The 22,506-nt window shown below is 41.0% G+C and overlaps 1 protein-coding gene across 1 annotated transcript in view; it reads right to left on the minus strand.

Annotated features, from left to right (window-relative positions):
* Nucleotides 1-8,706: 8,706 nt before the first annotated feature.
* Nucleotides 8,707-22,506, minus strand: part of LOC138050404 (uncharacterized) — a 71,655-nt gene continuing 57,855 nt past the window's right edge. Inside the window, exons 3-4 of the mRNA XM_068896735.1 lie at nucleotides 17,831-17,912; nucleotides 8,707-9,063 (exon numbers count right to left, since the gene is read on the minus strand). Coding sequence (XP_068752836.1) covers nucleotides 8,774-9,063; nucleotides 17,831-17,912 — 372 coding nt within the window. The 3' untranslated portion in view covers nucleotides 8,707-8,773. The remainder of the gene's footprint in view (nucleotides 9,064-17,830; nucleotides 17,913-22,506) is intronic.

Consider the following 22,506-nt stretch of genomic DNA (forward strand, 5'->3'; position numbering starts at 1 on the left):
TTATATAGCAGAGGATTAAACTGAATGCTACATTCTAATCAAGCAACACAGGGCGAAAACCGTAACCTGTGAGCCGTGGAGCAAAAAAGAAAAAAATAAACTTAAGTTAAAATGCAAAATGCAAACTTTATATATCTATAACATATATTAAATAATCCTAAAAAGCTATGTTGTGTGTACGGTCCTCTTTCTATCTAAAACCAGACTGCAACCTTGAAAGTCTGGGCAATACTAAACGTGCACGAGGGCACTGCCCTCTGCATCTTTCGCAGTACTTCTGTGCTTCTGCCTCACACGAGCTCGCGCATCGTGGCATCCAGCTCCCGTGACCATCCCCCGAGAGCACCATTATAATGTTATCTTGCTGCATCTCGTAGCCTGGGAACTGCTGCTTCAGTTCCCAGCGAAGGGGTCGGTACTTACGGGTCTTCTCCTCATCCTTTCTTTTTCGATTGTTAACCCACGGGGAACTCATTTCCAGAGTCACAACTCTTTTGCACTCGTGGTTTACAATTTCATAATCTTGTTGGTTGGCGTATAAAGGGACATCCCAATAAGCTTTATTGTTCTCTGACTCATACACAGGCTTGGGCTTGTCGGGTGAGTTCCAGGGTGGTATCTCGTCTGTAAGTCCGTCATCGTACAATAGCTCGTAAAACAGTACCTTCCGTGCTGCGCCCTGTCTAGAGAGATACTTGCTCTGGGCCAACGCACTTCATCCTGACAAGATATGAGCCACGCTCACTGGGGCCTTGCCGCATAATCTGCAACTCACCTCACCTTCGGCGCTTATGTGGGTCTTCTGACTCGTGCATACCGGGTACTCGCGTTGGCAAGAGCTGCTCATATAGCTCAACAAGTCCAGAAATTGTGTGTGATGGGCAGTTCTTCCACTCTTTGAACCACCAGAAACACCCGTCCGCACTCAAACTCTCATCGTCCAGCCTGGTTGTCACTAGACGCCCTTGCCATTGTTGGTTTCTGATCTCATCCTCTAACTTCTCGATGTGGCACTTCCGCACCTCCGTCTTGATATTTTGCACGTGTTCCAAATCCAACCCCAACCCAAACTCCTCCGTGCACTTAGCCTCTTCTTTAAAAATAGACTTACGCCCCGTCCTCGCCGCATGCTCAAACTCCCGTACCATTCCCAGTGCGGGGTCTTTGTTACCATGGAGTCTGACTGCACCCTTGATTTTCGTTGCTTTGTACTCCAATTCAACAGAGCGCAGTCCCCGACCTCCTTTACTTCTTGGCAATCAAACTACATGTGTCTACCCCCACTTTCGTCAACAATCTTGCGAGCTTCCCTATCTATCTGCTTAAGGACGTTCGCGCCCATTGCTACTGCGCATCCTTACAGCGCAAGCAAATTCACATGCCACGTCATGCATCGAGCGGGACATGGAATTTTGCCATCTTGCGGTGGCGAGGCGCGTGAAACTATGGTCCCTAAATGCGAACTTGTTCTTTAAGGAACTTCAACAGTTAACTAAACTCACTTGATGGGTCCACTTAAACAAAGTTGGGTAAGAAACATTTCACTTTAAAGATGTAATTGCAATATTTTTGGGCTTACAGACACTGCGGCCTCATTCGCTACAGAAGCAGGATTTTAAAAGATTTAGAGTGATCTCCCAGGCAAGTTCTCTCCAAAACGAAGTCGGTGATCCCCCATCTTTTTTACATTTCTGACATCACTAACTCATCGTCTTTCATGATAAAATTTGGAGAAAAAAATCAATGTTCGAAAATTTTCCCACGAACGTTAACGTCCTTAAGTTCCATCACTGGTCTCTGTTGTGTCCGCATAAGATATCCAAGAACAGGCAATGCAAACTGATTTGACGCTACAATCCGATTGTAATCGGACAAGGGACTTGTCCAGATAACTGACAATCTTCTGAGATACTCTTTTGCTTCACACGCCAGGACCAGCTTATCCTCCTGCATAACACTCTCAAGTACTCCAAGGCACTTGTACTGCTCACCATAATCAAGACAAGACATGGTATTCTAGCCGACTCAACAACTCTCCCTCCGGAGACAACAGTCACTTGTACCCCGCTTTTCACATGAGCAACCGCACACTTCTTTGGGCTCCACGGAAGCCCCACATCCTCCATAAACGACTTGACCATCTTCATAACCCGTTAAGCTTACTCGCCGATGCAGCGAAGATCTTGAGATCATCAATATACAAGAGACCTGTAACCTTGCTGTTAATAGGCTTGGACATTCAATATCCTTCAGCGGCTCTGATCTTCCATGCAACTGGGTTCAAGCATACGGTGAGCAGTCTCGGGCACAATGCATCCCCCTGTGGTAACCCTTTGTGTTGAGCTAAATCCTTTCGGAGGTCTGCCTCCCTTCTCTTGTGATCGCCACCACCTTTGTGTTCAAACTCTTAGAGGGTTTGGCAATGACTTTACACAACCATGTGGGAAACCTGTGTAGCGTCATCACCCCATTCAATTAACTGTGATCTACAGAATCGTAAGCGTTTTTTACATCAATCCAGGCCACACTGCCTCTTCTGGTGACAATCCAGCGCAACTGTTCCATCGATCAACAAGCTGTCTGTTGTTCCACTGCATCCTGCATGCGCACCCCTCTGCGCACCCTCCAGTAGATCGTTCTTCTCCAAAAATGCTTGTTTGTTGTGACAAGCAAACACCAGGTGACCCACTTATAAAGCGTATTTAGACAGGTGATGGGCCGTTGGTTGTCGCTGGTAAACTCTCCAGCCTTTGAGATTAACGTTGTCTTCCCATCACAAAACCATGCTGGATACTCCTCCTCATACTCTGAGATGACTCGTAATGACGAAATAACACCCTCATGCAACGCTTGGGCACGTTTCCACCAAAATTGGCGATATGATCCGGCGCAGGGGCGCTCCAGTTCTTTTTCAGCGCCAAAACTTTTACAGCCTCATTTGTGGAGTTTATGGTCGATAAATTATTATTATGAAATTATTAAATTACTATTATTATTATTATTATTATTATTGTTATTAAATTTATAAATTTATAAAATGTACTTTAATTTATTTATTTTTATTTATTTATTCGTTATTTATTTTTATAATAAATTTATAAAATTATTACAAAATGGCTGTTATTCCTTTGTGTTATTTTTTCCCCGTTTGGTAGGTCGCTGTTTTTATCTCGATCATCTTCAATTTTTTAAGCAATGGAAGGTAAATCGAGGGATGAAACGGGGAAACGTAAATACGAAAGAAAGTCGTCGGTTGATTTTCTCCTCATCTTTTGTCGCAATACATTTTATTAGGTGTACAGCTGTATTTAGATAAAAAAAAAGAAAGTGGTGCTTTTGATGGACGTCTGTGTCATGAGCTTGAACGCCCATCTTGGTTTTCAGTTATACTCAAAAAAGGCTGTTTAAGGAATTCTATGCCGAAAAACTGCAGTCGCCTTTCTTTCCAGCGGCACATAAGAAAAAGAAAATTGAAGACACATTGAAGTTTTGGGACGTCTGCAGATTTTTCCAACTATAAATACTATTTTTGATCACCAAGTTTGTTTACGTACCTTTTCTGACGCTGTCACCAGCTGAATGTATGTATTGCATGTATATGCATGAAACGCGTTTAAACCATGCTGACAACTTGGCCGCCGGAACGGGACTTGAGAACTAGACTGCTCGAAAATTAGTATCGTCATGGCCATGAAAATCTTAACTATGAGCGTCACAGGTAACTGTAGCTTTGAGGAAGAATACGAGATTGCAATGTTTCGCTGTTTTATGTTCACTAACAGCGTTGCTTTGAAGATGCTCATGGTGACTGGGTATTGCGTCACAGTGGCTACTTCCACCATAGGAAACTCCATACTAGCATCTATCTACTTCAAGAACAAGAGCATGAGGAATGCAGTTAACTCTTGCATAATGAACATGGTTTTTGCAGACCTTCTAGTAACCTTAGTCTACATGCCCCGGATGATTGCACGGGTCGTTGTAGGAGTTCAGTGGCTTGCAGACGGTAATTTTGGGCTTGTACTTTGCATAATAGTTAGAGTTCTTTGTCTCAGGAGATTTCCATCTCTGTGTCAATTTTAACTGTTGTTATCATAGCCTTTGAAAGGTTCTTTGCGGTTGCATTTCCATTACGAGAAGTGGTATCAAGGAGGGTTTCTATTGCCTTGCTATCTGGCACTTGGCTTATCTCGTTGGGTGCTCGTTCTCCTATGATCTACACCGTTAAGATAGTTCATGTTTCCTCTGGAGAACTCACCTCCTTGTGGATCCATGGTTTAAGTTTTCCAAGCGAAGTGGGGAGAAAGTTTTACCACGGATTTATGCTTATCACTTTCTATGGCGTCCCCCTTTTCTGTATAACGGCTTTGTACACAACAATATTTGTATTTCTAAAGCGCAGGAAAGCCTTTATTGATAACGCAACAAGAAATCGTGCCTTAGCCGTAAACAAGAAAGTAACGAAAATGATGTTGGCCGTCATCACAGCATTTTTGTTCTGTTGGTTGCTGTATTTTATCTTGCTCCCTTTGGGAGAATTTTTCAATGTTTCCGTATCATGCGAAGTATATTTTCTTAGGATCTTTCTAGGACACGTCAACAGTGCTTGTAACCCAGTGATATGCATAGTGTTTAGTGAGAATTATCGTAAAGGCGCAAAAAGCACTTGCTTTGGACGGTTCTTGAGATGGCGAAGGTCGCGAAAGTATGTTCTGCGGCATGGAAGTGACAAAAGCCGCGATCGCTCGATTTCAAACATTGAAATTTTAAGTATGACAACTTTAGACATGGATGCATCAAAATACTAAATGTCGCCCAAGTCTAAAAATTGACAACAACCATTAAAGTAAATTTCAAACTCATTGCCGGGCAGGACCCCTTCAACTTGCTGTTACTTAGTTGATCTTAATTTCTCTAGGTTCACGGTAAACCAATCAAAGTCAACGAAAGAAAGAATAAAACGTTTTTTTTTCTCATCATCATGCTTTTGAAGGCTTAATTGTATCTGCAACTGTCGAAACTAGTAGAAGACAACTCAGTCAAAATTGCAGGTGTTCTTTCTAGTTGATATTTGATCAGGGATACGCTGATTCTCAATCATACTTAATGTGTATTGCTTCTAGCTGTAACTTTTTGTTGTCACTGCAAAGTGATTGAATAAAAAAGACTTTGTCCCCTTACCGTCTTGTACTATTACCGATGACAAGGATTTGACAAAGATGGAAAGTAATCTATTCAGTAAGCATTCTGCGCTAAGAGCGCATGCACAGTAGTCATGGTAGTATTAACAGAATCCGCATGCCAAACGTTAACAAAAAGTATTCTAAGCAAGGGCTTTCGAAACTTCGTAACCTCTGTTCTTGTTCTTGTATAGCAAAATTTCCATTATAGTTCCTTGACAGAAACTCTTTTTTTGTTTTGTTTTAATGTACCGGTAGAAGGCAAAGGCGCTGATATTTTAGCAACAAAGACCTATTATTAATAGAAAGCCAAGAGAAAATAAAGGGGGAAGAGAGGGCATCCCCCATACACGCTTTTCCATAAGTAATGTGTTATTTTTAGAACGACTCCCTCACTGTACATATCCCAAGGGGATTAGGCATCAGTCAATCATGTGGCGGTAATTTGTTTTCTGAGCGTGGGGTATCCACGAGGGATACATCTCGCGGCCTTATCATTGGCTGTTGTTGCCTAATCCCTTTGGAATCTGTACAGCGTGGGAGTCGATCAAAAAATAACTTGAGACATCAGTACCTATGCAAAACGGCATGTATAGGGGATGCCCTCTCATCCCCCTTTATTTTCTCTTGTAGAAAGCGGGATGTATTAGATTATCATATCATGATTTTGAACTGCAGAGGGATTAGGTCTCACTGAGTCAAAGTGATCATCGCAGTTATGAAGCAACCTGAAAAAAACCCAGTCTTGAACAGGACTCGAATCCACGATAGTGCGACTGCCGCGCTGCACTTGCTCGACCTACTGAGTTATCAAACCATCTGGGAGCTGGTCACGTGTAAGTGGTACAGTATCCCGTATTATTATTCAACTATTACGCCATTTTACCATATTTGGTCAAGAGCATGAGCAAAATATGACACGGTAATACACTGTAGTGTCCCGGTTCGACCGGTTTAGAACAGAGAGAGTACAGACGGATAGGGAGTTTTTCAATGAAAGAAATTGTTTTTAACGCGATACAAAGCCTGAGAATTTAGCTTATCATCGCTTGTCTCTCGTCATTTCGTTTATACATCAAATAAAGAACATTGGCTGGCTTTCTCTGCCGTTTACATCGTTCGCAAGCGCCCTGAAGGATAGATGATGCATTTTTTAGAAACACTCTTACCAGATAAAATTGAATAACACCTTTTTGTAGTGGAATGATAAATATCGTATTCGATGGTTTAACATAAAATACTCGCGGACATTTTGCTCATTGCTCATATCTTGCCCCTACGGGGCTCGCAAAATACTACGCAACTCGCAGGTGTATTTGTTATCCAATTATCTTATTTATTGTCCAGAAAGCGCACAAAACGAGTACAAATATTCTATGATATTGTACAATTAGTAATTGTACAATTCGTTGTTGTACAGTGGAGAACCTGTTTGACTAGGTTAGGTGCCGGCTGACGTCACGCACAAATTTGTCAAACGTTCTTGGTTATTTACAATTCATTTGCTAGAAATTTAGCGCAAACAAGTTGGATATGTGTAGTATCGCTAAGTATTTGTACTCGTTGTTTGTATTTTGACTCGCCTTAGCGGGCTCGTCAAAATACTGCACAACTCGTAAAAAATACTCAGCATTACAACACACCAAAACATCTAAAAAACGCCTGGGCTTAATGCGAGTGACTTCTTTTTTAGCCAGAATATAGGGGAACGAAGCCGAAAGTAAAATTCTCTTTCTAATACAGAATTACCTATTATATACTTGACTGGGTAATTTGTCTGCTATTTCCCCTTATTTTTACACTTATTTCCCTTTTATTTTTAGCGTCATTCATATACTCTCCGTTCGCATGCTATCCTTCGGCACGCGCATTTGTTATCCTTTGGCACGTGCGAATGTTGCCTATCTTTGAATTGTTACGGTTATTTACGGTTATAGTCGTAGCGCGCACTTTCGTATTTCAGTGGCGTAGTCGAAATTTGTGTATAACGGTTTTTCTTCATTCACCCTGAAGAAGACCGACACGTCGGTCGAAATATAGGTGTTCTTTATAAACGTGTCTTGACAGTCATAGATACATTTTTTTATTCCAAGTATTTTTAGTCCTGTGCATAGAACACTTTTTACTGAAGAAGCCCAAAGGGCGAAACGTCTAATAAAGTATTTGACCACCGAAGAAGTTCGCTGTTTGCTCTTTTCACACAAGCAGTATATATCGGTGAATGTATTTGAATTTTTTTATTCATTTTTATATAGATACTGATGAAATACTAAGAATTCTCTTCTTACGAAAATATCATATCTTCACAGGGGGCCGCGGAGTACGTTTGAAAGTAGGGTGGGGGGAGGGGGTAGGTTTTGGTATGGATATCTTAAGTGTGAGGGGAGGGGGGGGTATAGTCCCTCCCAACCCCTCCCTCTCCGCGGCCCCTGCTGCACCGCGCGCAGTGAACGTGTCACCCATTTTTATCTTTCACGTGTGAGGATATAGGCGTCATCAAGGTAACTAACACGACTAGCCAACAAAACGCGAGCTTCCCTTCATTCTACGATACCTTTTATGCTGGAATATAATTCGTCCCTAGTACACAAACAATTCTATTGCACAATTTGACATTATTGTGATTTGTTTCTCATAATTGTGATATCTTGTTTCATGTTACACAACCCCCTTTTTTTATCGGTTGGTGACCAATTTTTCGCCAATTCGAAAATGAATAAAAATAAGTTGTTTTTAATCTGGACATTTCAGCAATATCTATATAATAAACAGCACATTGTATAGCCGCTTGGAGATACAAAGTTTATCTTGTCGTGCTGATGATATATCTCTCACTTGTTCGCTGCGCTGACTCATGCACTCGACTGAGATAACATTCGTATCCCCCCCGTGCAGCCATGTAATGTCCTCTATTTCAAGTGCGCAGTGTGCAGGTCTCAGCTATGAGGGTGTGCATCGCAGCTATCTTATAGGCCACTTTCGCAAATACCATAATACTCTTTTTTTGTCCTCCCAAATTTTGCATAAGCATCGTTTCCAGTTTCTCTAGCTGGGGACCTACAATGGTCTCAAGAGAAAACAAAACATGCTTATGCAAAATTTGGGGGTAACAAAATCACAGTTTTATGGTATTTTTGCAAGTGGCCTATTTGAGCCTGTGTTTTTTTCCAGGCTTCTTTCTAGACTTCCTAGAATTTTAGCCTCCCAAGAGAATCTAGAATTATGATGGTGAAAGCGGCAGATACAAAACACAGGTCACAAGTCACAAGTCGCAGGTTATTGAAGGAATCTTTAACATCCATAAAAGCTAACTTTATACATAAACAAAAGATTTTAGGCCTAATGTTAGCATTGGTAAACGGTTAGGGTTGTTTCTGTGTTGCTAGAACAATGACCTGTGCTTTTCACCTGCCCCTTTTAGCCTCCCTAAGAGACTTAAGCATTATGATGGAAAAAGTACAAGGTGTGGGACAAAAAGGAAACTACATGTAAACAGTTTATTATGTGATTTACGGAAATCGCTTGTAAACAGTTAAATATTATTCGCCTTAACACAAAGTCAGTAGTTATGGTTAGATCACAACACCATTTTTTTAGCTATCACACCTGTACCTAACAAGCAGGTATTTTTTTGTGCCTTGGCATGGGTCGCCAAAGACGTCGTTCGAAGCTATCAAACTACAGGATGTATGATACTGACACCTTTGTTGCACCTTAGTAAGGGTACCCGAGGCACGGCAGTTTATATCAATGATCAATGGAGGAGGACATGTTGCGCTGTCTAATCTACCATAAGTTGCTGACAAAACGCTGATTTTACCGCCCTTGTCACATTTTATTTCCTTGGGTCCCTCATGCTCGCAAATGGTTACTGTCAATGGATCTGTCAAAGTTAAACGGAAAATCATAACCATTCGTAATAAAATTGTTTCTGAAAGAAAACGCCTCAAACAAATCCTCTCAGGATGAGTTGGCTCCTTCACTATATCGTTGACTTGTATGTTACGTTATCATCGCCACTGTTTTGGTGTCCCCTATCCCCTCCCCCACAAAAAATAAAGAGTTATAATTTGCTCTTTTCTTCAAACTGTAGACTCGAATGGCCGCGGTGATGACGTAACTAGGTTACCGCAATCTGTATCTCAGTAGATTATTGGTCACGTACGTGCAAGTCAAGTCAAAGATATAGCAAGCTTATAGAGACAAAAAAATGCGTTGCCTAAAAAGATAAATTTCTTTCGAGATCATTCGATTCTTTATTGTTTGTTTGCAAAAAATTTCCGACGAAAGTTTTGTTTAGGGAAGAATGTAACTTTTAACACGTTTATAACATTGAGGCCAAAATTACTTGCTGATTGGTCGACTGACAAAATGCATTTTCAACAACTTTGGTTGTTGCCCCGGCGAAAATTACGTATTGTTGGTTTTCACGCGCGTGATCAACAGCAATGTTTTTCAATGAAAAAAAAAAAGAAATCGTTTGCATAAAAGTAGAGTTAAATTCCCGGAGGATTGGGTGGGGGCACAAGTATGGCCACAGTTTCTTTTTTTAGGGGCACAAACATTGCGGCAGTGACAGCATGTGAAAACCGAGAATACTTTCATTGTTCTCATGTAGTAGATGTTTCTTTACAAGGGCTGATTTCTTTTCTTTGGCGTTGTTGTACAAAAATAATTTTCATTCAGCTGATTCGTGCGTTTTAGGCCCTGTCCACACGTATCCGGATATTCTTTGATCCCCAACATTTTCTTTCAGTTTGTTGATTCGCCTTCCGTCGTATCCGGCGAATCCGCAACTTTCTGAATTCGCTCGCTCTTCAGAGTAGAAAGTTTTGAATCCGCAAAGAATTTGAATCTCGTGGACGGTCGAATCCGGATAGTTTCATATCCGATGACGTTACAAACTCAGGTCCAGTCTTTCGCGCGTAAATATTCAATATAGTCGCTGAACGAAATGCTATCCCTACTCTTGTCGCCATCTTTTACGCCTGATGGTGCATGCATACTCTGTTGACAATAGTCAATAGTCAATAGTCCTCAATCTCGTTCCCACAGTAATCGTCCCCTTGACCAGCGGTCCGGAAAAGGAGTCTTGGGTCCAATCCAAAAAAAAGTCGTATTTGATTGGCTGTTAAAAACGCTTTCATTTCCTGTCATTTTCAAATTTTAAACTCAGATATCATGATTTCTTCTGGATTCTTATCTATACGCGGTTGCAGATGATCAAGAAATAAATCGTTTTACAACTTACCAGTTCCGTAACGTTTTTGTTACTGGGTTGCAAACCCAGTCGGAATCTACGTTTCATTTCTCCCTTTCTTCTATGTCGGGAAAAGTCTTTCCTGTGACTCCCCTACTAAGTGGTGTCTTTGCGCATAGAGTCTTCTGCGCGTATTCTGATGGGTTTCAGAGGGTAGGGGAATGCGTAGATTTCTCTTGTGGACACAGTATAATATTTAATTAACCTGTAATGGTGTCGAAGTCATGGAAACACAAATGGTGTTTTGGTGGATCATTAAGCAAAATATATCTTTATGGAGCTCAAGAGGATAAACAAGACAGGCGGTGAAAAACAAAAATCGGCAATCTTAAAAGCGACGAGTAATGGACTTCCACAACAATCTTTCGCCCGTCGAGCCGTAATCAAGTGAGCTGTATTTCTAATATTTTGCCAAGTGTGATGTTATGTACAACATTGAAACCAAATGGAAAATAATCTGGTAACTTATGGGTTCAACAAAGACAAATAAGGAATTGAACACCTTAAGTGGATCTGTGATCTCTGTTGTCTGGCTATTTGTATTTATTTGTACTGAACATTATTTCAGGAAAAGGTTCTTCAGGAAAGGGTTGGATCCTCAAATTCCTTTTGTTGCGTGTGGTAAGTTGACACGATTGGGTTTCTTGTCTTCACACACGCAATGAAATAGGAAGGGTTTTTTCCTTGTAATAGCAAATATCTTGATTAATAACGATTTAGATGTAGCGGAAATTAACAAAAAGAAAAGAGATACTAAGTTAATTACACTACCTTTCGAGGACATCTTGTCCTCATTATCAAGTGAAAGGAAAAATTCAGAGTTGAAATTTAAAGGAGCGAATATACAGTATGTTAATTTACATAAACAGTTTCGCCCTTAGGGAGTCACTTTGAATGTTTAAAGGTGGTTTTTCCTTTTCTATAAACAACATTTCATACAAAAGACATTCAAATTTGCTCTTGCATTTTCTTAAGACTATGATGTTCTTAGTCAGATCCCTTGGGATAGTTCCATGTTATGACATGTAATGTTTACAAATGGAAGATTGCTTTTGTTTATGTTCTTCAACTCGCTCATGGAGATATCTCATCGTATAGCCAATGTAATAACCTGTATCACACAGGTCACATGAAAACTTGTAAACAACGCGCTGTTGATTAACGATGGACGGTTTCTTTTCACGGATCTTTAGTAGGTCGTCCCAAACATGTTTCGCTGGAAAAGGTCGCCTTTCTAAATTCATCATGTTGTGTAATATTCGAGCTTAGCAAATTTGCATACGTGCTTTGAATTGTGATACGAGAGGAAACAGGAATTTTTTCTCTCTGAAAAATGATTAATAGGTAGCCAAATTTTTAACCTGGTGGATAAAGATATGGGTACTATGGGCATGTCAACCCTACTGTATTATCAATGATTTGGCAAAAACTACAATCAAACTTCAACTTACAGGTAAGTCTAGTTTAATTTTCAATTCTACCAAATCATTACGTACATCTGGGTTCCCATGAGACTTAACGCGGTGAGCACAAAATAACAGGCACCCACAAGGGCTGGAGAAAGCGCAGAGGCACTTTCATAGTACAAAAATTGTTGTACGAAACATATTTCTAATCGAGAACAGCGAAACTTATCTGGTTGGTAACATCAACTGGCTTATTGTAAGACTTCCGAAAAGTGGACTCCTCAGTCTAACCAGCAGTGGCTAGAATTATGTACATCAGTAGAGACAGACAAAAGGGCCTTACCAGTTGAAGCACACCTAGAGATGTAACCAGAAAATCTTCGTGTATCAATGCCTGCCTGTCCTAATACAATCTTAATCCAACGCCCAATAGCGGACGAGGTCACTGCTCCATGCGGCTTAATGAAAGAAACAAGCAATTTGGTAGAATTTTTCAGCTTCACAGTGGTCGTAATGTAGTTGTTGAGTGTTTCATAAACACAAAGTACCTTCACATGATACCTGTAAAGGCAAACATTAGCAAAGACTTTGCCACGTTTATCTTGATTAAGGTGCTCCGTTAAAGCAAAATTGAAATACGTTTCATTCTTTTGCAGGGATTGCTCTGATATGTGCAAAAACGTCAGGGTCTGACTTCTCTGCCCAGTAGTCAAGGCAATCAGCACGACTAGTTTCACAGTGAGTTCTTTCAAATCGATCTCATCAACTGGCAAAAACAAACTTAAGTAATCCAGGACAATGTCCACACACCAAATGTTGTATTTTGGCACAGGTTTGATCTTGTTAAAAGCACCCTTAAGGTAGCGGCAAACAAGGAACTGCTTCCCCTCTGGTGCACGATCCTGAACATCACCAACATTAATGTCAATATTAGAGATGGATGGGGACTGTCCAGAGTTGGATGAGCCAGATTCTGAGCCGAGGCCTTCAGAACACGAGGCATGTCTATCAGCAAGTTGAGTACAACCGTAAAAAAGGGGTGAGTTGTCCACCGAGGAATTACAAAAATTCCCGATGCTTGATCGTGTATTATCTTCTGCACATATCTCGAGATATGACAAAAAGGTGGAACTGCATAAAAGAAAAATTGTGACCTTTGGATGCTAAAGGCATCTATAAATTTTGCCATTGGTTGTGGTATCCAGGAGGCATAAGTCTCTACTTGAGCATTAAGCCAACTGGCGAAAAGGTCAATATGTGGTTGCCAAATAAAGACACAATTCTTTGAAATTTGGGCACCGAAAGTATCCATTTAAGATTCAAGTATAAATTCCAGTATAACTGATCTGCATCAACATTGCTAAATCTCAGAAGATGGGCTGCTGACAACCAAATATTTCTTTCCCTAGCCCAATCCCAAATATCCTTAGTAAGGGAGTTGCATTCTAATGACTTACAATTCCTCCCAAGGAATTGATATAAGAGACTGCGGTAGTGTTATCAGACATAACCCTGACATAAATGTCGCTCCTCTTATCAAACAGGGATGCTAAGGCAAGTTTAACTGCCAACAGTTCTAAGTAATTTATTGGTCTGAGTGACTCAGACATTGACCAGATACCACAAGTGGTGTTGCCATGGTCAATTGGAGCACCCCAACCGGTTTGAGACCCATCTGTGTAATCAACTAACATCTGGATTGCTGCCGAGGATTTTTCTAGTGGCTGACTGAATATTAGAAGACACCAGCGGACATCTACCCAACTGCATGGGACAGTGTCATATGCGAATCAAAATTCCTCTTATTCGATTTCAAATTAAGCTCTTTATCTGCCTCAACATGGCGATAATGTAAGGGGCCGAACTCTACCCCTGGGAAACTAGAGACTAAGGTCCCAACAAAAGAAGCAACCTCACGTATTGTGAAGTGCCTGCCTGGTTCTGGCATAATTGCAAAATTCTCTCAGCATTTTTCTCCCTGAGAGTCACAGTCATGAGAATTGAATTCAAAGTAAAACCTAGAAATCCTAAAACCTGTGTTGGGATGACAACTGACTTCTCACAGTGGATTTTGAACCCTAGACTGATAAACAGCTGCAGTGTATGAAGCGCGGCTTCTTCACATTCCAAACAGCTACCTTCCATGGGTACGAACACTCTTCTGCTCTCCACTTGAGCTATTACATGTCTAGAGTACAGCATGTAGACCTGACAACAGCAAGGACTGCCCCTTCTCAAAAGCTGAGTCATTGTTCTTAGTCTCCTGGCGTAACTGTTGCCAAACCTGTTTATTTATCTTAGAAGCAACCAAGTTGGTGAAGTTTTCTGGCCTAAGATACTTGTTTTGCACCTCGGCTAATTGTCTTCGGCAAGTTTTTCTGAAAGCAGACTCTTCACAATTTTTGTCTAGTTCGAGTCAACGGTTGGAGCTGTTTTTTTCCGCAACACTGAACTCCTCGTCCAGCGATTAAAACGAATCACTACTGGAACCTTCTCCAGGGTCTGAAGCTTTGGGCATTATAAAATTGTCGATTCTGGTGGCCACTGCAGTATCTGTATTGGCCTCTGGGCCTACTTGAGCTTGTGCATCCTCAGTCTCAGACTTGACATATTCGATGACTGCATAGATCTGGTCTATAAGGATTCCTGTATATCAGCCAAAACATCCTTTTTGGCACCATCCAAGTGCTCGGCAAACATTAATTCCGAAGTCGCAGGAAGGCCAATGATGACTGGATTATCAATAACATCTGAGTTAGCCTATAATAATAATAATAATAATAATAATAATAATAATAATAATAATAATAATAATAATAATAATACTTTATTTACCCACGTGTCACGTAAGAGCTGAAAACTCGTTTCAACGTGAACAGTGGGCCGTGAGAACACGAAAGCCTAAGCCGTAAAGCGGTATAAAACGCGTTATACCGAGAAAAAGCACGACTCTGGACACGTCCTGAAGTTGCCTGTTTGGCTGAGTAGTGTGACACGTCACAGCAACTGAGAAATTCCGACCAGAAAAATTGAAGAAACTTGGTGGAGCTCGTCCACCTAGAAGAAGAAACAAAACAAGAAAATAGACAAACTTACCGTGACACAAGCGGTTGAAAACCACTAAGATTGAAGAGCTCTTTACCACACAACCGAACCCACGGCGAACGATTTGTGCACTGACCTACGGCGTTGCTTGCGCGTCTCATGGGAAACAGGATGTACGTAATTATTGGGTAGAATTAAACGTGTGAACGTGTGAGCCAAACGGCCTCTGCTGGCACGACGTCTGGGTGACCCCTCAAATGGTCTTAATGAACTCCCACTTGAAGAAATTAACTGGAACGCTGCAGTTCAATACCACCCAATAGACCATATTCGTACGCATTTTTATAAAACTTGACGTTTCGTATGCTAGTCAACACACATTTTCAAAAGTGACCGATACAATTTTTTGAAAACTGTATAACGGTCACTTTTGAAAGTGTGTGTTGACTAGCATACGAAACGTCAAGTTTTATAAAAATGCGTTGGAATACAATGTTTATCACCTCTGTTTGTGTTATTTTCCTAATCAAGCTACGATGGCCTAAGAACAAGAGTTTATACCATATTCGTATTCTCGGTATTGGACTGGAACTAGCTTGCAATGGAGGCTAATGCGGGGGAATATGTTAGAAAGTATTTGCATTTCAAAGGATTCCCCCGCATTAGCCTCCATTGCAAGCTAGTTCCAGTCCAATACCAAGAATACGAATATGGTCTATTCAGTGCCTTCTGTTTTTTTTGTGTAAGACGTACCACAGGCAATCCAGTGTACGCTTAATTGTCACTTGCGTAACACCAGATACTGAAATCTGTTTTGATTCAAAAAATGTCTCTCGTTCTGTTTGATTCTCCGCAGTTTAAACGTTTCGAGCGTATTACGAGATGTGCTTATACTGCTGTGTACTGTCTCGCGATTGAAAAGTAAGCGCTTTCTTGGCAAGGTGAATTCCAATGTTTTTGTTGATTTTCAACTGTCTCGCCTCACGCACGCGCAGTTATTCAACTGGCACCAGACTTTTTTGGATTATTCAAGAGCCTCCCGCGGTAACGGAAGGGTAACGGAGGCTCTAGGAACGAGATTGGAGGAGTCCTGTATACTATAGCACGAATCCGGATACGTTTGATATGAATCCGGATAAGTGCGGACAAGAAATATCTGCAACTTCTGAAAATACGTGCAATATTAATCCTTAATTTTACTCGTCCCCAACCAATTACCTATACAAATGTCCAGAAGAACGCACGCCCCCTCACTGGATGCTGTTGTTAATTTAAAAGTAGTCGAAGGGATTAACTACAATGAAATCAATCACTAAAACCTGTGCGAACGATAACTGGAGTTGAAACAGTTTACCCCTCAAACTCGTCAGTGAAGCAGAAATACTCGAAACAGTTTCAGCGCTGGTTGTTACTATTTATTTCGTAATGTTGTACACTCATTTTTTATAAGAACGTCTAATGTTCGGCCTGAGGCTGAACGTACTACAGTTTTTGCGATTTGAGCCAGAAAATAAATTAACGTCCTTAATATACTGTGTACGGTATACCGTATAGCATGAAAACTTTGCGGTAGTTTTATTTTGCGGATTGGCGATTTTTTGTGGTTTGCGGGAACGAATTTTTGCTGTTCATGACATTTCTGCAAAGAACTAATTTTTGCGATTATCTTTTCAAGCAGCAGATTTTATTTTCAACTTTTATTGACATGTAAGGTATTTTGAGTCAAAGTTCGCTGTATTAGAGGTATCACTGTATGAATACCTTACAGCGCACAAGGTACTGAACAACAAGAAAACAAAACAAAAAGCCTCCCTCTACCACGCACAACAAAACACTGTTTCATTATACGATTTGGCGCTTTGCAGAGGCCCTAGCAAACGATATTCCTTCAGATGACCCATTCTTGCCAATATAATCTGCTGAATTGCTAGCTCTACACCTGACATTTTCTGTCGTTTACACTATTGTTTTGGTTGCGATACAGACTATACCTTACGTATCATGTAATCTCGAGTTGCTTTTTCCGATGGAAAATCATGTTAATGGTGTTGTTTGGGAATAGTTTATATCACCCATGTGGCACAACTATATGAAAACTGAGCGGAGTTCTTAATTTCGCTGAGGAAACTTATTTTTTGCGGCGTTTTATTTTGCAGGTTTTTGTATCCTGCGGGAACTAACTTTTGTGGATCGGGGTCAATTCGCAAATTAAAGTGTGGAAAAATTAGAACCCACCAAATTTTCAGGCTACGCGGTTCTAAGTTTGACTACAAATAAGTAGAGTTATTCCGTGTATCAGGTAATTTCTATTACCTTTATTCATACTATGAAATGATATATGAAATAAATCATATATTGAACTGCGGACATGAAATCAAGTGAATATAAAATCCTCGCAATTATGAACGCAATTTTAGCAAGTGCGTCGAGAAGCCTGAAAAATTCGGAACTTCAACGGTTTTTGAACCTGTGACCTCACGATCCCAGTGCGACGGTCCGCAGTTCAATATTCCATATATGAATGCTCCGCAGTTTAATATATGATTCATTTCATCGTCGATTCTTTAATCACAGGAACATTAGAACTCACAAATGACCAGCTCCTAACATTAGTGGCTTCATAGCTCCGTTGGTTAGTGCGTCGCACCGGCATCGCGAGGATACGGGTTCATACCCTGTTGAAGTCCTAATCGTTTTCAGGCTTCTCAACGCAATTGCTAAAATTGCGGTCATAACTGGGAGGATCATAGCTTCACTTGATAAATAAAGACGTTCTTAACTGACTCTCCGCCTGATTATGTTCGTAGTATGTTCTTAGAATTTAGATTATTTCTGCCCGAACGTTCTTACGAAAAGGCTCTTATGAAAAAAGAGTGTATAAACCACGAATCTGCAGTAGTTAAAAATAAAAATGAAAATAATTATTTGTTATTACTCACAAACACATTCATAGTCATTTTCGTTGTAGAGAGGCCGGCATGCTGCGTCTGAATGTTTGCAAGGAAAACTTTCACATGGGCTCTGGAATTAATTCCATGATAATAAAATCAATTGAATAAGAAATGACCTTGTACACAGTTCACTGCAATTTCTTGAATCGTAGAGATCGTGCACTTTTACGAACTACCGCCATCGGTAGATCTACCAAAAGTCACTGAATAGGAATGTTGACATCAGCAACCGCGACACCTGATTGGCACATTACACAAGCATCTCAAAGTGCTTTGACATAAACTATATTTAAAACTAGCGGCAATGATTCCAAGTTTTGATAAATATGGCATTCTTAAAAGAAGATGTTTGAAATACCGTTACTATGGAAATATAGGCATATGGTATAGAAGACCCAAACACCAGCTTAGCCTTTGAATGGAGACGGTCGTAAGTATGTGGCTTATTGGGCGAACAAGGGTTTTACGGAGGAAATGAAGTTTAAATCAACACTTCGAGGAATCTTACTAAGACGTAGCGAGTACTAGGACGAGTGGCGAATCCCGGATAAAGGGTTTAGCGACCCTAGTAATATCATACGTGTTAAGCCTCTACGGTGCCAAATGGAATCAGTGAAATATGACTGTCAGTTGCCAGATATCGCTCAGAGGGTTGAGGATTCTTTGAAGGTGGAAGATTAAGAAAAGCAATCTTTTCTTAAGGTGGAACAGATCATCTTTGGTGTCCTCAAATCCTCTCAGTGGCTACTATGGCAGACACCATCGTTTGCTTTCAGGAAATTAATATCAAAGAAAGTCGCCGAGGAGAGATCACACTCTTAAATACAATTTCGAATTACATTGGGACCCATGCAGGCCTCAACCACAAAAGTGACGCCAACAGTGAGCAAAAGGTCTGGGATATCACGAACTTATCTTGTAGAACAGATGCCGCAACACTCTGGTCACGACGAAATTGAACATCGGGTAGTCTGGCTAAAACGTTTCGAAGTCTCAAGAAAGCGGTTACCATGAAAGAGTACTTAATGAATCGGGCATTTTATGTCTTGAGTGTGGACCCAAGATTCTTAACAAAAGAAAGGCGAGGGCGAGGCTCACGTCAGTCCGAAATGGGATAAAATGGTAGACGAGGGGAAGCCGGCAAGTGTGGACTAGACTGAAGCATGAAGTTCCCAATTTTACCGGGTGACGAAACAACGCCGCCGATGATTCCTAGATTCTTGTGCTTTTGGAAAGTACAGCTAAGGCGAAGGGTGCAGTTGGCTATATATTACCGTTTCTCCCATGAAATTAATGACAACGTAGATGTGGTTTTGGTCGCAGCGAGTATCCATGCACTCCATGTAAACCATAAAAAAATGAGTGCTGGACGCACTAGGAATGGCCACCAACATTCTTGGAGAGTGTGGGACACGAGTTTTGAACCGACTTCATCGTATGCGTATAAAATAATCACAACGAATCCTTGACTTTCTGCAGGAGAAGGAAGAATATCTTGTTCAGAGAGGCATCGCTGTAATAATTGTATTGAATCACGCACTATATAGAGCTCTTCTAACTAGCGCAGTTCTAGAATGTTCTAGATATTAGCAATTTTGCTATCTTTAAATTCGAAGCAAAATAAAGTCATTGTATTGTATTGGATTATATAATGTCAAGACCTAGAGCGGTTCTAGAATTAAGGGTAATATTGCCGGTTTTCACCGTGACAACATCATGAAAACCATTCAACAAATAAAGTCAAGAATCAAAGAGATACAAGAAGATGAATATTTAAACAGTCTCGCAAAGGTTAAAGTCTGTGCGATGTTTCGTACGGGAGATATTCGAAGAACTGTTTTACTCAAATTCTTTGTATGGAGACGCCATGTTTGTGTCCCTCTAAGGGGCGCAAATATGGCGGCCGGAAGCAAACAAAAACACATGTCATCGAGTTTTGCTATTAAAAGCTAGCTGGTAGTCGTCTTTTGAGGGCTCATAAACATCTATATGAGTACTTATTCTCATACAAGGACTGTCCAGATTGCAAAATCTCAGCGGATAAGTCACTTTTTTAACCTAGGTGATAGCATTGTCGGGCCCAATTTTAATATCGTGTCACGCAAAAGCTTAGAAAATAAACCTTGTTTTAACCCTATCGAACTGAAAATTTGTGAAAAGATAAGTCTTCAGCTATTCTGATAACTAAACTAAAATCTCAAAAGGATTGATAATTCCTTTTTTTTTATTTTGATGACGTCTCTTCTAACTAGAGCAATTCTAGAATGCTATAGAACTTTCTAATGTCAAGACCTGTACCTTTATGAAAAATATTCACATTTATGCAAATACAAGGTAAGGCACAAAGAAAATAGTTCATTGTATTGAGATGGTTATGAAACTCGACAAGTCTTTTTGATTTGATTTTGATTTTGACCCCTGAGAGACACGACGATCATCCCCGCCCGTTGCCAACAGGAGTCAAGTATCCACTGCTTGTCTTAGCTCTCTTTCCCCATCGCAGAGGTTAGTACGATTGTCGCTTCTAATAACCTTTGGCTTTCCTCTTCTACTAATGAATCTGCGCAATGCATTAATGAACGACTCTGTCTCAAGAGACTTAGCTACTTCAATATGGGTGGCTCGAACACTAAGACATGAGAACAGACATCTGTAGTGCTTCACACTAGCTTCACAAACAGCGGCCCAAAGTAGTCGATACCGACGTAGGAGAATGACGTGTCCCAAGAGTTAACCTTTCTTTGTGTAAATCTGCCATAATTTGTTGTCCACGGAGAGAGTTCTGCTTACGCCATGTCAAACAAACACATGAGTACTTCACGAACGGCAGCTAGTCCCTTGATCCAGTACTTCTTTCGTAAACTTGTCAGCATGTATATTCTTGACCTACATTGTAGGTGTCCCACGGATTGATGTGGCATAATCAGCAACCTGCAAACGTGATGATTTTGAGGCAGCAGCAGCTGATGCTTTGACTGATAATTCAACGAGGCATTCACAAGTCTTCCATCAACCCTTCACGCTTCTTCTTTATCAAGCATTGGCCGTAGTTTTTAGATGGAACCAGACGAGCCAGAAGTCCTCAGGGCACGCTTCTCTTGAGTTTTGGAATTTGAAGCTTGAAGTGCACCAAACATTTCCGGGAAAGACAATCTCTGGAGGTATTTCACGATGTAAAGTTCTGCGAACCTCAACACCTCTAGTGAAAGCTTGCCTTGTGGTATTGCGTCATCTGGCGGGTAACTCGTTCTTCGGATGTACTCTCTAAAACGTAAAAACCAGGCCACGCCCCTCTTAAGCTCGTACCATGACGAATGGCGCCGAATCATCAAATGTAAATTACTTTCCTCAGACACCATGGATGTCTGATTTGTTGGACCTTGACTCTTTATCTTTGGATCCTGGTCAGGAATACTTGGTAAAGGGTTTATAGGAACTGGCCAAGACTCTTCTTGTTTCCAAAGGAAGTCAGGACACTTGAACCACCGATCCTGAAGAAGAAACTCTTCCGGAGTCAAACCGCTACTGACATCATCTGCCGGATTCCTTGCTGACTAAACGAAATTCCACTCCGATGGCTTTGAGCCATCGTGGATCACTGCCAGGCGATTTGCAAGAAACGTATGAAAACGTTTCTCCTCATTCTTGATGTATTGTAAAACAGCTGTAGAGTCTGACCAAAACACTGATTTGTCAATCTTCATCTCCAGTTCTACTCTTAATGTTCGGTCCAGCTTCACGGCAACTACTGCCGCTGATAGCCCCTACGTGGGAATGGTCACTGGCTTGACGTTAGCCAAACGGGACTTTCCAACGAGGAAACTGCATTGGACTGCATCCTTTCTTCATTATTAAATCTTGCGTACGAGACTGCACCATACGTGACGCATCTGCAAAGTGATGAAGCTCCTTGACGTCTGCGATACCAAAGTAAGATGGTTTCAAACATCGCGCCAAAGAGATCTGGGATAACATGGGTAACTCTGAAAGCCACTTTTTCTAGTGTACAGCTTCTTCTTCTTTAATCTCTTCATCCCAACTAGGCCCTTGCTTGCAAAGATCTTGAATTAGTTTCTTGGCCGAAAGAAAAATTGGCGAAATGATACCGATGGGATAATAAATGGAGCTGGTCACTGGTTAAATCCCTCGACGTGTGTAGGGCCTATCCGTTGATAGCAACTTAAAGATGAAGATATCTGTCTCCATGCTCCAATGAACTCCGAGACTTCTCTCAATGGGAAGCTCATCAGCATCCAAATCAAGATCCAAGATTGAAGGGGCTCTATCGGCCTTTGGAATGGTTTCTAGAACATCCTTAGAGTTACACGACCACCTGGTCAATGTAAATCCGGCCGGTTATTTTTTCGCTATGAAAAGAGCAACAAAAGAGCGAGCCGTGAAGCGACGAAAAAAACCTCTGGTACAGGCTGTTAATCCTTCTGAACATGCCGCCCCAATCACGTTGCTCTTTCCACTTCCAGAGTCAATTTTGACCCGGGAGATTTCATTGGTCGATCGGCAAACGGTTTTTTTTTTTTAAATAAGGTTTGTCATCGGTTAAGTCGAGGGGCACGATCAAACAGGTTTTTCACTTATGTAATACAAGAAGACTATCAACGTGACAATAGCGATTGTGACACAATAATCGCAAATTCATGGTTGGC

The sequence above is a fragment of the Montipora capricornis genome, chromosome 6 (assembly GCF_036669925.1).
Source record: "Montipora capricornis isolate CH-2021 chromosome 6, ASM3666992v2, whole genome shotgun sequence".
Lineage (NCBI taxonomy): Eukaryota > Metazoa > Cnidaria > Anthozoa > Scleractinia > Acroporidae > Montipora > Montipora capricornis.